A 12,872-nucleotide genomic window follows, 5' to 3' on the forward strand; every position below is an offset into this window, starting at 1 on the left:
GTTTTAAACTCAGGATCAGAGTCTATATGTGTTTCTAGTGTTTCATGCCTAATATTTTGCAGATTCCTCTAATAACGATGGAAAAGAAAAGGCTCACGTTCTAACTTGACTATAGATGCTACAGATGTTTCAGGAGAAAGCCTTCCTATGTAAGTTAGTATTTAGCAAGGATCAAATTCAATTGGCTGCCTGGCCCAGGCACGTTAAGTGAGTTAAATAGGCTGGGTCACAGAAGAGAGAGAGTAAGAGGAATACACTTCAGTTCTCCCCTCAAACCATCTCACATAGGGTTCAGAAGACAGAAAACCCACACGCCACATAAAAGGCAGCCACTCTACCAAGTGTTGGAAACAAGGGCCTACTATAAACAGGTCTGCTTTTCCAAGAGAAGCTCTAAAACCAAAGATATGTGAAACTTTTAATTTAAAATGGTGGCAACAATTAATTTTTTTTTAACATCATCCAGCCCCCCTGCCCAAAAGAAAAAAGAAAAAAAAGAAAATCCATGAGCAATCTGATATTTTGATTCCAATCTCAGTTATGGAATCAAAATACCAGTTCTATCATTTTCTAGCTCTTCGTGTCTTTGATATATCAGTGAAGTTCTGAGCTTCACTGTCCTCATCTGAAAAACAGGGTCATGAACATGAAACACGATAATGCTTATTTAAGACTTAAAAACAATTCCCAGCACAGAGTTAGCAAATAAATAGAGTTTCCTATAGGTAGAAAGTGGATCTTACTATCAGTAAATTATCTGCTGTGGTCTTCAAAGAACCCAATTGAAGAGCTCAAGGAGGCAGAATTCTCAGGAGATTCAGAGCCTTTCAAATTCTGATCACTGAATACAGAGTATTGAAGGCATTAGAAACTAAACAGAACCAGCAATAAAGAATGCCTAGCAACAGACACAATGAGCTGGAAGTAGCTCTTCCTATTAAGAGATCTAATAACTGTCACTAGTTAGTGGCCACAAAAAGGTAGTAAAGTACACATGGAGGGGTATATGTTTCAGGGAGAACAGTGGCAGCTTCTAAAATAAGCTGTTAAAACAAAGCAGAGGCTTTCAGGGAAAGTTTTTTTAACTCGGACAAACTTCTATTGTCAGATTATAGACTCTTGTCTGTTAAACACATCTACTAGTTTTCATACTGTTTTAAGCAAATTCCAAACAATACCAACCACAATATTAGGAAGAGTTTGTTAAACAAAGAATTGCTTTATTAATACAAACTATTAATACATACCCACAGACTATAAAGTGCTAAGAAATTTAAATATCTAAGTCATAGCAAACAGGTGGCAATTCAACATCCAGGGTCGACAGAATGCTTGAGGGAGACTGCAACAGATCTAGAAAACAGGAATTTCTTGTTCAATATCTGCAAATCCTCGTGTCCATCAACACACACACTAGTTGTCACTCTTAATCATGAATTCTTGTTTTTCCCTTTGTCTAATGAATCTCTACCCCCGCCCCACCTACACACACACATACCCGCTCTCACTTATTTCTTGGAATGTGGCTGTGGCCACAGAATTAACCTTCATTATGAGATAAATCATAGAAGTACCCGCAATTCCATCATCCTTAGAGACCCAAGTAAGGGCCAACAATTACCATTAATGCAATTTAGCAAATAGTGTGAGGTATTCCATCAGAACAAATAGAAAACATACTGATGATGGCTTTTGACCACCAGTTTGAACCAAGACCTCAAACCTTCTGCAGTAAAGGTTTGCCAATCGATGCTATTACGTGGGTCTTGATCCTACACGAGCTTTGGGTGTAGCTTGGAATTCTCATTCCAAGCAAGTTTATTATACTTCAGCTTAAAACCTAAGAAGTCACACACTAAATTTCCTCTGGTTTTGCTTGTATCTAAGACTGTCCAGATTCCAGAATGACAATTTTACTGGGCATTTGGGACTAAAAAGCAGTACCAGTTGAGAATAGTTTTCATTATCCTGAAACCTTATCCCTGCAGTCTGAAGGATAGAAATGACTTACAGGCTAACCTTCTGCACAACCTGTCCCCATGGTAATGGAAGTGTTATGACACAGAGTGTTTACAGACCTTCTAGAAGGGCACTCGTTCACTTACTAGACTCCCACGGTAGAGGAGGCATCTTCAGAGGTGAAGGGGGGCCCAGGTGTAACAGCTGTTCAAGCTCCCTCTCCTCATCGAGAATCATGAGAGGCACTCCATTCAAGGGCATGTGTGCAATCTGGTGCTCTTCAGGCAGGTCAAAACTCTCGAAATCTGCCACGGAAAAGTACTTTGTCAGGGCAGCATTCCTCAGGGTAGTCAGCTTTCACAGGGCCCATGAGCTCAAACTATTTTTTATAATAATATTAATACCTTTTTCCACTGTGTTGACATTTACAATGATGGTCCAAAAGCAATGGTGTTTAAAACTGCTGTGCACGAATCAAGGCAGTGGCAATAAACTATGCTTAGTAGTCACTATATTCCTCGCTGCCATTCACTTGTAGTAAAAATGCGTTTCACATAATGTTACTTTACCACATGCAGTAAACAGTATTAATTTTATTAGCTCTCAACCCTTGAGAACATGTCTTTTTAGTATTCTGTATATGATGTGAAGTATGCCATAAAACACATCTACCACATACTGAAAGACCATGGTGTTTTCCAAGAAAAAAAGATTCGTGCCATTATTTGATTTGCAAGCTAAACTAGAGGCCTTATTCCTGTACACAAGTTACTTGAAAGAACTGAAAGACAAACCGTGGTAACTCAGCCTTGGATATGTGTTGCACATTTTTCTCCGAGGAATGAAAAGTCTACCACTTAAAGGGAAATGGTATTTGTTGCCAATGATAAAACTCACAATTTCAAGGGGAAAAAAAAACTGGAATATCAGTAAACTTATCTGTAATCATTAGCTTAAGATCTTCCTAATACTGAAGATTTTTCTGATGAGATCAGCGGTGGTATTAATGAGGGTGCTTTTGATACTTCATAATAAAAACATTTCAACATGACCTACATTTCCCAGTGTACCAGTATTTCTAAATGATCAATGGTGATAAATGCAGGATAAAAGATACCTTCAAAATGCAAAACAGACCAATGGATTTTATTGTCAGAGCACACAATGTTTACTGAAATGGTTTTGGATTCCACATTGCAACTATGCCTACAGAAACAGCCACTTGTTGAATTTTAGTGTAATGGCAAAGAAAACTATCTATACTTATCTAAAAGACTTAAAATGCTTCTCTTTCCTAACTACATGTCTGCATAAGGCCAGATTTTCTTCATATATTTCAACCAAAACAAGATGCAACAGACTGCAGAATCCAGCTGTTTTATGTTAAGCCAAATTAAGCAAATTTTCAAAAATATAAATATTCTTCTCACAATTTTTTTTTTTTTTTTTTTGCGGTATGTGGGCCTCTCACTGTTGTGGCCTCTCCCATTGTGGAGCACAGGCTCCGGATGCGCAGGCTCAACAGCCACGGCTCACGGGCCCAGCCGCTCCGCGGCATGTGGGATCTTCCCGGACCAGGGCACGAACCCATGTCCCCTGCATCGGCAGGCGGACTCTCAACCACTGCGCCACCAGGGAAGCCCCTTCTCACAATTTTTACATGTAAAAAAAAGTTTGTTTCAAGCTATGTACATTAATGGGTTTGTTTTTTAAACAAATTAATACTTTTTAAATTTCTCAATTTTAATTTCTAATACAGAATACATAAACAACATACAAAAGTTCTTTGGGGTCTTCACTAATTTGTAAGAGTGCAAAAGTCCTAAAACAAATTTAAGAAACGCTGTTTTAGGCAACATTTCTTCTTAAAATCCAAGTGCCTTTCAGATTAGGAATTATTTAAAACAACTAATTTTTCTTGACAGTAACAAAAGTAGGATTAGAGTCTTGCCTCTTTTCGAAGAGGTAATTCAATGGACAACCTAGAAAAAATGGATAAATTTCTAGAAACATTCAACCTGCCAAGACTGAATCAAGAAGAAACAGACAATTTGAACAGACCAATCACAGTCATAAAACTTAATTTGTAATTTAACAAAACTACCCAAGAGGTTAATTTAAGCATTTTCTCAAAAGCTAAGAACAGGGCTTCCCTGGTGGCGCAGTGGTTGAGAGTCCGCCTGCCGATGCAGGGGGCGCGGGTTCGTGCCCCAGTCCGGGAAGATCCCACGTGCCGCGGAGCGGCTGGGCCCGTGAGCCATGGCCGCTGGGCCTGCGTGTCCGGAGCCTGTGCTCCGCAACGGGAGAGGCCACAACAGTGAGAGGCCCACATACAGCAAAAGCAAAAAAAAAAAGCTAAGAACAAAGATGGAGGGAGAACCATCATATTCTGAAGTGCGAAAGTTCTCTAAAGCCTAAATACTAGGAATTAGTCTATTCTTTTTCAAACCTGATAAAGCCCAGAATTCAAAAAGGAATTGAGGGCTTCCCTGGTGGCGCAGTGGTTGAGAGTCCGCCTGCCGATGCAGGGGACACGGGTTCGTGCCCCGGTCTGGGAGGATCCCATATGCCGCGGAGAGGCTGGGCCCGTGAGCCATGGCCGCTGAGCCTGCGCGTCCGGAGCCTGTGCTCCGCAACGGGAGAGGCCACAACAGTGAGAGGCCCGCGTACCGCAAAAAAAAAAAAAAAAAAAAAAAAAAAACGGAATTGAGTGATATGTGACTACTTAATTTAAACACTGAATTGTAAAGGAAAGCATAAACAGACAAAAGACCCCAGAGGAAATAAGTCTGCAACATACAGGGCTAATTACCTTTATCCACAGAGTTCTTTACACACTTACACACACACACACACACACACAGTGTAAGTCACAAAAATCAAGAGAAAACAAAGATACAAACAGAAGATAAAAAAAACTATAAATGACCCATAGTCAAATATGCTCAGACACACTCATATACCCCAATTTAAAACAATAAAATACCAATTACCTTTCTGATAAAGATTAGAGTTTTAAAACATTTGCGGTTAGATTACAGGGGAAGCAGCCATCCTCATCCACTGAAGGTGGCTTCAATAATTTATGCTCCTATTTTGGAAGGCAATTTAGCAATATCTCTTTCCTCCAACACAGCATATCGTAGTCCTCTTTCCTGGTCAATATGCATAAATCTACCTCATTTTCCTGAATGGTAATTATTAGAACGGATGTACCACATTTTATCAAAAGTTAATCACACAGCTCTGAGACCCAGCAATCCTTCTTGGAGTTTACTCTCCAGAGAGACTCACAAACTCTCAACAATAATTGCATAATTGTTTTGTAATATAAAGAAGCCAGAAACAACCTAGATGTAGTGGAATGATTAAATGCTCTTTGGATCAAAGGGCAAAAAATCCAGCTCAGAAATCTCAAAGGACCTGTGTGATTTGTCCCCACCCCCTCACCAATACCATCCTTCACCTCTGCCTTTCAGCTTCCCAGAACCACTCCAGTCCTTTTTTCTGCCTCAGGATCTTTGCACACACTTTTATCTGCTACAGTGCTCTTGCCCTGCCCTATCCTTTCTTCACCCAACTATCTCCTTATATCCTTCAAGACTCCACTGGGTGTCACTTCCTGAGAGAACTCTTCCCTGCTCTTACAGGCTAGGTTCAGTCCCCCTAACAGGCCCTGTGTTTCTCCTTGCTCACACTCAAAGTGAGATGATTTGTTCAGTGCCTGACTTTCCCTCCAAATCATGGACTTCTCAGGGTGGGGCCTGTCTTGTTAACCACTGCATCCCAAGCTTATTCGTGCCTGGCGTATGGTAGCCTCTCCTCAAATGTGAGTAAATTAAAGCTTGAAAAGCTGGTTCTGTAACAGAAAATATTTCAGATACGTATAGCAGGTTGAAGGAGTAAAAAAAAAAAAAAAAAAGCACGTTTTCACTGGCTATGTGGATTTTTCAGGAATTTTTGGGGTTTTTTTTAAAGAAATATTTAATGTGCTTGTGGAGAAACAGGACAAGCAAGGGTTGGATTCACAACTTGTATATAGTTAGTATTGCTGACTAAATGCTTTAGCTTAGAAAGAAACTGTTGTGTTTTTTTAAATTAATTTATTTTTTGATTTATTTTTGGCTGTGTTGGGTCTTCGTTGCTGTACACGGGCTTTCTCTACTTGTGGCGGGTGGGGGCTACTCTTCGTTGCGGTGTGCAGGCTTCTCATTGCGGTGGCTTCTCTTATTGTGGAGCACGGGCTCTAGGCACGCACGCTCAGTAGTTGTGGCTCAAGGGCTCTAGAGTGCAGGCTCAGTAGTTGCGGTGCATGGGCTTAGATGCTCTGCAGCATGGGGGATCTGCCCGGACCAGGGCTCGAACCTGCATACCCTGCATTGGCAGGCGGATTCTTAACCACTGAGCCACCAGGGAAGCCCTCAGGCATTGTTCAGTTTGACATAGAGCCCTCTTTCTAAATGGTTTGCTAAGAAGACTGTACTCTAACGTTGAACAGGTCTAATCTCCCCCTAGGTGGTTAGCTTTTGAGGACAGGGACAATGTTTTCCACATTTTAGCTCGGATTCCTCTTCTGACCTAAGATTATACCTTACAAATAAATTCACAACAAGTGTATTTGTTCAAAGCAACCCAGATTCAGACAGCCTTGTTATAGTCTTGGATCACATCTTATTCATAGCTATATCAAGTTACAGTTGAATTGGATCCTAAGAGAAACTCAAGGCTAAAGCATTTGTGCGATACCAAAAGATATTACCTAATGGGTTGAAGGGAAAGAATTTTTCTATTTCTGGATAGGTGTCATTTGAGGCAGGAACAGAGCTTTTTGCTTTAATGGTCTTCTCAGTCATCTAAAACAACCCAAGAAAACATACATTAGTGAGAGTGGAAGCCTTGTCAACTGATTAGTACAAGAGATCATAGGGCTTCTTTAAGACATGTGACTGCTTCACCACATTTTAAATTGTTTTTAATTTCATGCTGACTTCTAAGAAACCATAATCCTTCATTCTCAAAATTACACACAAATACAATTCAGCAAGCAATTCTAATATCATGGCTCAAAAGTTAATTCTAAAATATAAGTATCAGCACCTGTTAGCATAAGTTATCAAAATGCAGAGTGGAGTTAATTCAGAACTAATTGACTCAATCGCCCAACCTAACAAAGGAGAAAATAGGCATGAATCACCCAGAATAGAAGCTAATCCTGGAAGCCATTTTTGGCTGTTGGAAATATAATTTTCCGTTGGTGTGTCCATCAGTGTTACCTAAATTATTTGCTTGGCTAATTTTAAAAACCAATTTGTGTTCCTCAAATACACAGAGTAAGAGGCAGCCAAAGACAGCTAAGGACTTTAGAAGCCCACAGTGGATATCTCCTAGTCTGGAATTGGCAGGCAGGCCACGATGGTGGGCCAAAATGGAAGCCTGCATAGTCTTGACTTATGCTTACGTCACATGTGCATGGCTAGAGGAAATCCCTAAGGCAGGGTTTCCCACATTTCAGTTCTGTCAGATTCTCATCACTTTTGCTATATCCTTGCAATACTTGCCTTTAACATTTCTCTTACTCAACTCAGTTTTTTTAAAAAGACATCCTTGTCCTAAACCCACACATGTAAGTCTCAGTTTGAGATCAAGTACTAGTTGTTTTTTCCTAATACACATTAAACAAAACAATTAGTGAAATGAAGTGTTAATCCACAGGCTAAAGTTATCTTTCATAGCCAAGTCCTCTCAGTCTAGGATGCAGTAACCTACAGTTTGTAAACACACATACCAAGGTCAACATGCTACCACGTTATAACCTAAAAAACTGGTGCTTGCTCTGGAAGGAGGGGAGAAGGATGGCAGCACCTGAGCTGTTATATTAGCAACGTGACCTCTTGCAAAATACCCTCCCTCTCAGTACTTTTTAATCTGTAAGTACATTCTACCAATCAATCTGCTTCAAGACATTCATTAAGGGCAGGTGAGGCAAAAAATTCACCAGCTGCTACTGAGACCTGTGATCTCGAGTTACAGGGGAAGTCCACAAAGACAGTATGATGATTCTCTTCTGCTAATCTATGTCTGCTAGCCTCTATTTCTTTCTATTCACACAGGAGAAAGTCGGGTAGGATGCCAATAGTCATTTTAAGAGTCACAAGTGCTGAAGTGTTTAAACAGCATCTTTATTTAGAGCCAACACTTACCTTTTTGGTAGAGAAGGCTGTCTGCTTCTGTTTGAGGGGTCCATTAGTCTTTATTGACTTTTCTGTAGCTCTGTTAACAGTTCCCAAAGCCTTTCTGGCAGCTTTAGGTAAAGCTGGTGGAGCATCAAACATTTTGCCAACATGTGGTGTTGAAACCTGAGATCTCCCATCTAAAGCTTTCACTGCTAAAGAAAAAGTCTTACCGTGAGATTATTCCAGCAGTAAACGCCTGTGCAACTTGAAGGCTGACCTTGCCTATAAACGTGGCCTAATTCTCACACCCAAACTTAACCCCTTCTTGACAGTGGCATGTTCCTATGCCTAACAGTACTTCAGTTCAGTACCCTCTTAAATAATCTCATTAAGATACTGAACATGAAAAAGAGACCCATAACAAGAACCTGGCAGTAGCAGTATTGGGTAAACCTGACTCCAATTGCCGGCAAAGTATACTAAATGCCTCCCCCAGCTCCAGGCCACACCCACCACTGATTCACAATACCTGTGTACCTGATTGCCGCCTGTATACTTACAAGGCCCAGACCCCAGCTTCAGCACGTCCTTAGGAGCCACACGGGTGCCTGGTTCTCCATTTTCCTTGTCAACATAGATCAGAGTAGCCATTCTGGATTACCTAGGGGTGTGAAATACTCATTAAACCCTGGGAGTTAAGGAAGATGAAAGAAGCTAAGGCGTAGCACAGACCCAACTTTCTACCCTGGGCACGTCTATGCAAAAACAAGAGCTAAGCAGAGGGAGAAGCCCGATCTTGGGCCGACAGGCACTTAATCCAGCTCTTAACTCTTGAAGCCTGAGTCAGGGGCCCTAAATTCCAGAAGAGTTGGCGGTTTGGGACTGGCACAGGCCCTGCTACCCATCGGAACCGAACCGCCGTGGGTTGCGGACGCAGTCCAAAGGCCGTGGCTCAACCGGCTGGGCGCTACAGACGTCCCGGGGTTAGTCCCAGCCCCCAATCCCCAGCCCCGGCTCCCAGACATAAGGACCCCGCTTCCCAGACCCCCACCCTAGCCCCGCTTCCTACCCCGCCGGACCCCTCCCGCCCAACCACCCGCGACCGCTCCATTCACTCACGTTGGGAACAACTGCCAAACTCTTCCGAGACACGGTCTCCAGCGGTCGCGCGGGCCTCGGCGTTTAAATCACAACTTACGCCGCTATTGGTTCATCCGTCCAGGAGGCGGGGCAGGAGTGGGGAGGAGGCTCCCGGGAAGAACCAATGGTAGGAACATAAGATCCCTGGGCTCCGCCCCGAAAGCTTCCCCCGGCAACTTTGTCGCTTGTTTCCTGGGAGGAGAAATTGATATCAAACCCGCCGACACCTTGATCACGGATTTCTAGTTGTTTTTAACCTGCTCCCCGCAGAAATAGAAGGGGAGTAAATATGGTCTCCAATTCCAAGAAATAAATAATTATGATGATTATTGTAATACCAAGATACAGAGTTGGTTTTTGGAGTTTTTTGTTTTTTCCTGAGACACTTTGGTGTCCAAGACGTTTTCAAATGAGAAGATTGTGAAGTCCAAAAAGTCAAGGTGAGGTGATGACAGAACTATTTTCCTAAAGTCTTCAACTAATCAACTATTTTTCCAGAGAGTAAATAGAGCAGATCAAATAAAAAAGAAGGGGCAGCACTGGAGGAAAAGCATTGTAGTCATCGGGAAAATGACGAAAGGAGACGGATACATATAGTTGTATTTCAATTAGAGATATAAAAAATACATATACAGTCAATATATAGTCAGGTGGGGAAAAAAACCATATTAGGTCTAGTGAATACTAGCAGGGCAGAATTAAAAATTAAGAAATGAAAGTACAGGTAGATAAAACGGCAGTGTTTGTATCGTTCTGTGGTGCTTGTGATGAAGATGGACTGATTCTGAAACTAATATAATATAATAAATCCATTATACTTCAATTTTTTTTAATGGACTGATTATTTCCTAATTGCAAGACTATCATCAATATTTCAGGTTAGGACGCTGTCTCTGCTATACAGAATCTGACTTAGGAACAAAATAATGACCTAATGAGTACATAATTCAGGCTTCCTTTAAACTTCTATCATTTAATAGGGACTTTTTTTGTTTGTTTTTGGCCATGCCGCATGGCACGCAGGATCTTAGTTCCTAGACCAGGGATCGAGCCGTGCCCCCTGCAATGGAAGCGCAGAGTCTTAACCACTGGACGGCCAGGCAAGTCCCAATAGGGATTTATTTTAAACTTTTAACATCTCAACAATATATTCATCAAAGCTGGTGGGGGAAGGACAGAGGGTGAACAAGAGAAAAAGATCAGAGGAATAATAAAGATACACAAAAGGAATTCCAATTTCCAAGATATGGGGAGAAATTGTGCTTGAAAAAGTTGGTGACCTTTTCCTTTCTACAGTAGATAGAAATATATTGAACAAGATAAAGGAATCAATTCAAAAGACCACCAAGGGTGACCTGTGTCATCCAAACCGTACTCCCAACAGGTCACCAGATACTTTTTAACTTGCACGTAAGTTGGGAGAGAGGAGTTGAGCCTACATTACTCTTTCACAAAAGGCTTAGCACTACACCTGGCATAGATATGGTGCGAAATATATGCCAGTTCATTGTCCCATCTTCCCTGGCATTTCAGGATCAAAATTGATTGAATGACTCATTCATTCAACAAATATTTACTGAATACTTATTAAATGCTTGACATCAAGAAGAAAAGAGGTAGGACAAAAAAATGCATACCTTCTTTGCCCCTTCTCTGTCCTTTCTCCTTTATCCCTACCCCTCCCCTTATCTCCTCCCTGTATCTCCTTCTAAATGTCTCAGCTCCATATTACATCATCAACACACAAAAGTGTTCATTTTGAAACCAAATCTGCACGACACTGTCAAAAAACAAAATTCAATCAAGTAAACTTTAAGATCTAATTGGCTTTATTCAACAACTCATTAATTAGACAGCATCCCACCTAGCAACCAGAAGCATGCTCCAAGGGGTTGTACAAACTGAAAAGTTTTTGTAGGAAGAAGGGTGGGGCATGGAGCTATTAGCAAAATAATAGAAAGGATTATTTTTAGGCTGGGACATCTTTGGGGGGTGGGGAAGGGGGCAAGGAACAGCAAGGTTTTTACAGCTGATTGCCTCTTCTTCCTCTGAGAGGTAGGGTGGGGGTGAGGGGATGATAGAAAGGGTCCACGTGACATATTACCTCTTCAGTACTGACCAGGAAATTCCAAACTGGTTGATTGGATTACATTTCTGGGGATTACATTTTGAAGTTGTGATTAGGTTAGGTGTTACATCTAGGTTTGGTATCATGGGCTTTAGCACAAGTAACACCATTTTGGGCCTGTGGCTTTTATCTTTTAACAACACCTACAGCTTCCAAGTGGGGATTCTTTATCTCCTGAAGTTTTGGGGCGCAAGGTTTATATCTCCCTAGGGTAAGTCTTCCCCCTACAACAGAAAGCACTGTGTCACCCAAGGTCATGCAGTAACTGTAAAATGCACAACCACTCCCTCTCTGAGTAACCACTGTTTCCTTACTAATGATACCCCAAACTGCTTTGGGGTATACCCCAGACCATTACTGGAGATACCCAATTGCTAAACCATCCTCACCTTATATCTGCATCTAGATCCTAATCAATCCCAGTTTGTCAAACAGCAATCCATCCAGCATTGATCCCTGCTTCCCTAGACCCTCCTCAGAATCCTCCAGGGGGAAGCTGAACCTTACAAAAGGTTCTTCTCTCTTGTCCAGCACATTCTATAATTCCTCTGAGAGATGTGCTCCCTGGCTTGTGCCTGATAGTTTTAACTAAATACACCTTAACACTTCCAAGCAAATTTTGGGAATTGTTTTAAGGAGATAAAAGCAAAGTGTGAGACTTTCCTGGTGGCGCAGTTGTTAAGAATCCGCCTGCCAATGCAGGGGACACGTGTTCGAGCCCTGGTCTGGGAAGATCCCACATGCCGTGGAGCAACGAAGCCTATGCACCACAACTATTGAGCCTGCACTCTAGAGCCCACGAGCCACAACTACTGAGCCCACGTGCCTAGAACCCGTGCTCCACAACGAGAAGCCACTGCAATGAGAAGCCTGTGCACCACAACTAAGAGTAGCCCCCGCTCGCTGCAACCTGAGAAAGCCCGCGCGCAGCAACGAAGACCCAACGCAGCCAAAAATAAATAAATAAAATATATATTAAAAAAAAGCAAAGTGTGAGTGATTCACAGACTACTCACTTTCAGACTACTTTCTGACAACTTCTGTCCCTTCAACGATTGCCCTGTAAAATCAAAATTAATATTTACATTCCTATGCTAGGCACTGAACATTCTTAATAAGAAAAAATAGATTATGATGAGATCTCTTACTGAAGCAAGGATATCACTCTGACATTTGAAAGGAACACATACTGTTTTGAAAAATAAAACGTGACCGGAACAGAGAGGATAGGACCAAAAAAAAAGGGGGTGGGGGTGGGGGGTGGGGGGGAATTCTACTCCAAAATTAATATTTTCCAGTATTTTATTTCATATTATACTTTAAAGGAAGGTTGAGATGTCATAAATATTACTGTTTTCCCAAAATGGAAATCGTTTTATAGTATTTTTTTCCTAATGGTACAATACAATATCACAATGGGGCGAGGTATCACAATTACGGAATAGTGCCTCATGTTCTCATAGCACCTGTTA

At 41.5% G+C, this 12,872-nt stretch overlaps 1 protein-coding gene and 1 long non-coding RNA gene across 3 annotated transcripts; one reads left to right on the forward strand and one right to left on the reverse strand.

The window, feature by feature from the left end:
• Positions 1–1,199: 1,199 nt before the first annotated feature.
• PTTG1 (PTTG1 regulator of sister chromatid separation, securin) lies at positions 1,200–9,336 on the reverse strand. 2 transcript variants are annotated; one of them, XM_081230996.1, is made up of 6 exons: positions 9,252–9,336; positions 8,693–8,793; positions 8,160–8,341; positions 6,719–6,812; positions 2,106–2,264; positions 1,200–1,353 (listed from the first exon to the last, which is right to left on the reverse strand). In XM_081230996.1, the coding sequence occupies exons 2-6, from the start codon at positions 8,781–8,783 to the stop codon at positions 1,274–1,276; spliced, it is 606 nt and encodes a 201-aa protein (XP_081087122.1). In that variant the 5' UTR covers positions 8,784–8,793; positions 9,252–9,336; the 3' UTR covers positions 1,200–1,273. The 2 variants fall into 2 exon arrangements, with proteins under 2 accessions (XP_081087122.1, XP_081087121.1); XM_081230995.1 differs by having other exon boundaries at positions 8,160–8,344.
• A 1,466-nt stretch (positions 9,337–10,802) lies between these two features.
• On the forward strand, positions 10,803–12,340 carry LOC308616640. The gene is made up of 3 exons (XR_014015736.1): positions 10,803–10,888; positions 11,550–11,611; positions 12,037–12,340. It is a non-coding gene; the product is annotated as an uncharacterized lncRNA (long non-coding RNA).
• Positions 12,341–12,872: the final 532 nt, after the last annotated feature.

Source organism: Mesoplodon bidens, assembly GCF_964165515.1.
Source record: "Mesoplodon bidens genome assembly, chromosome: 4".
In the NCBI taxonomy this organism is placed as follows: Eukaryota; Metazoa; Chordata; class Mammalia; order Artiodactyla; family Ziphiidae; genus Mesoplodon; species Mesoplodon bidens.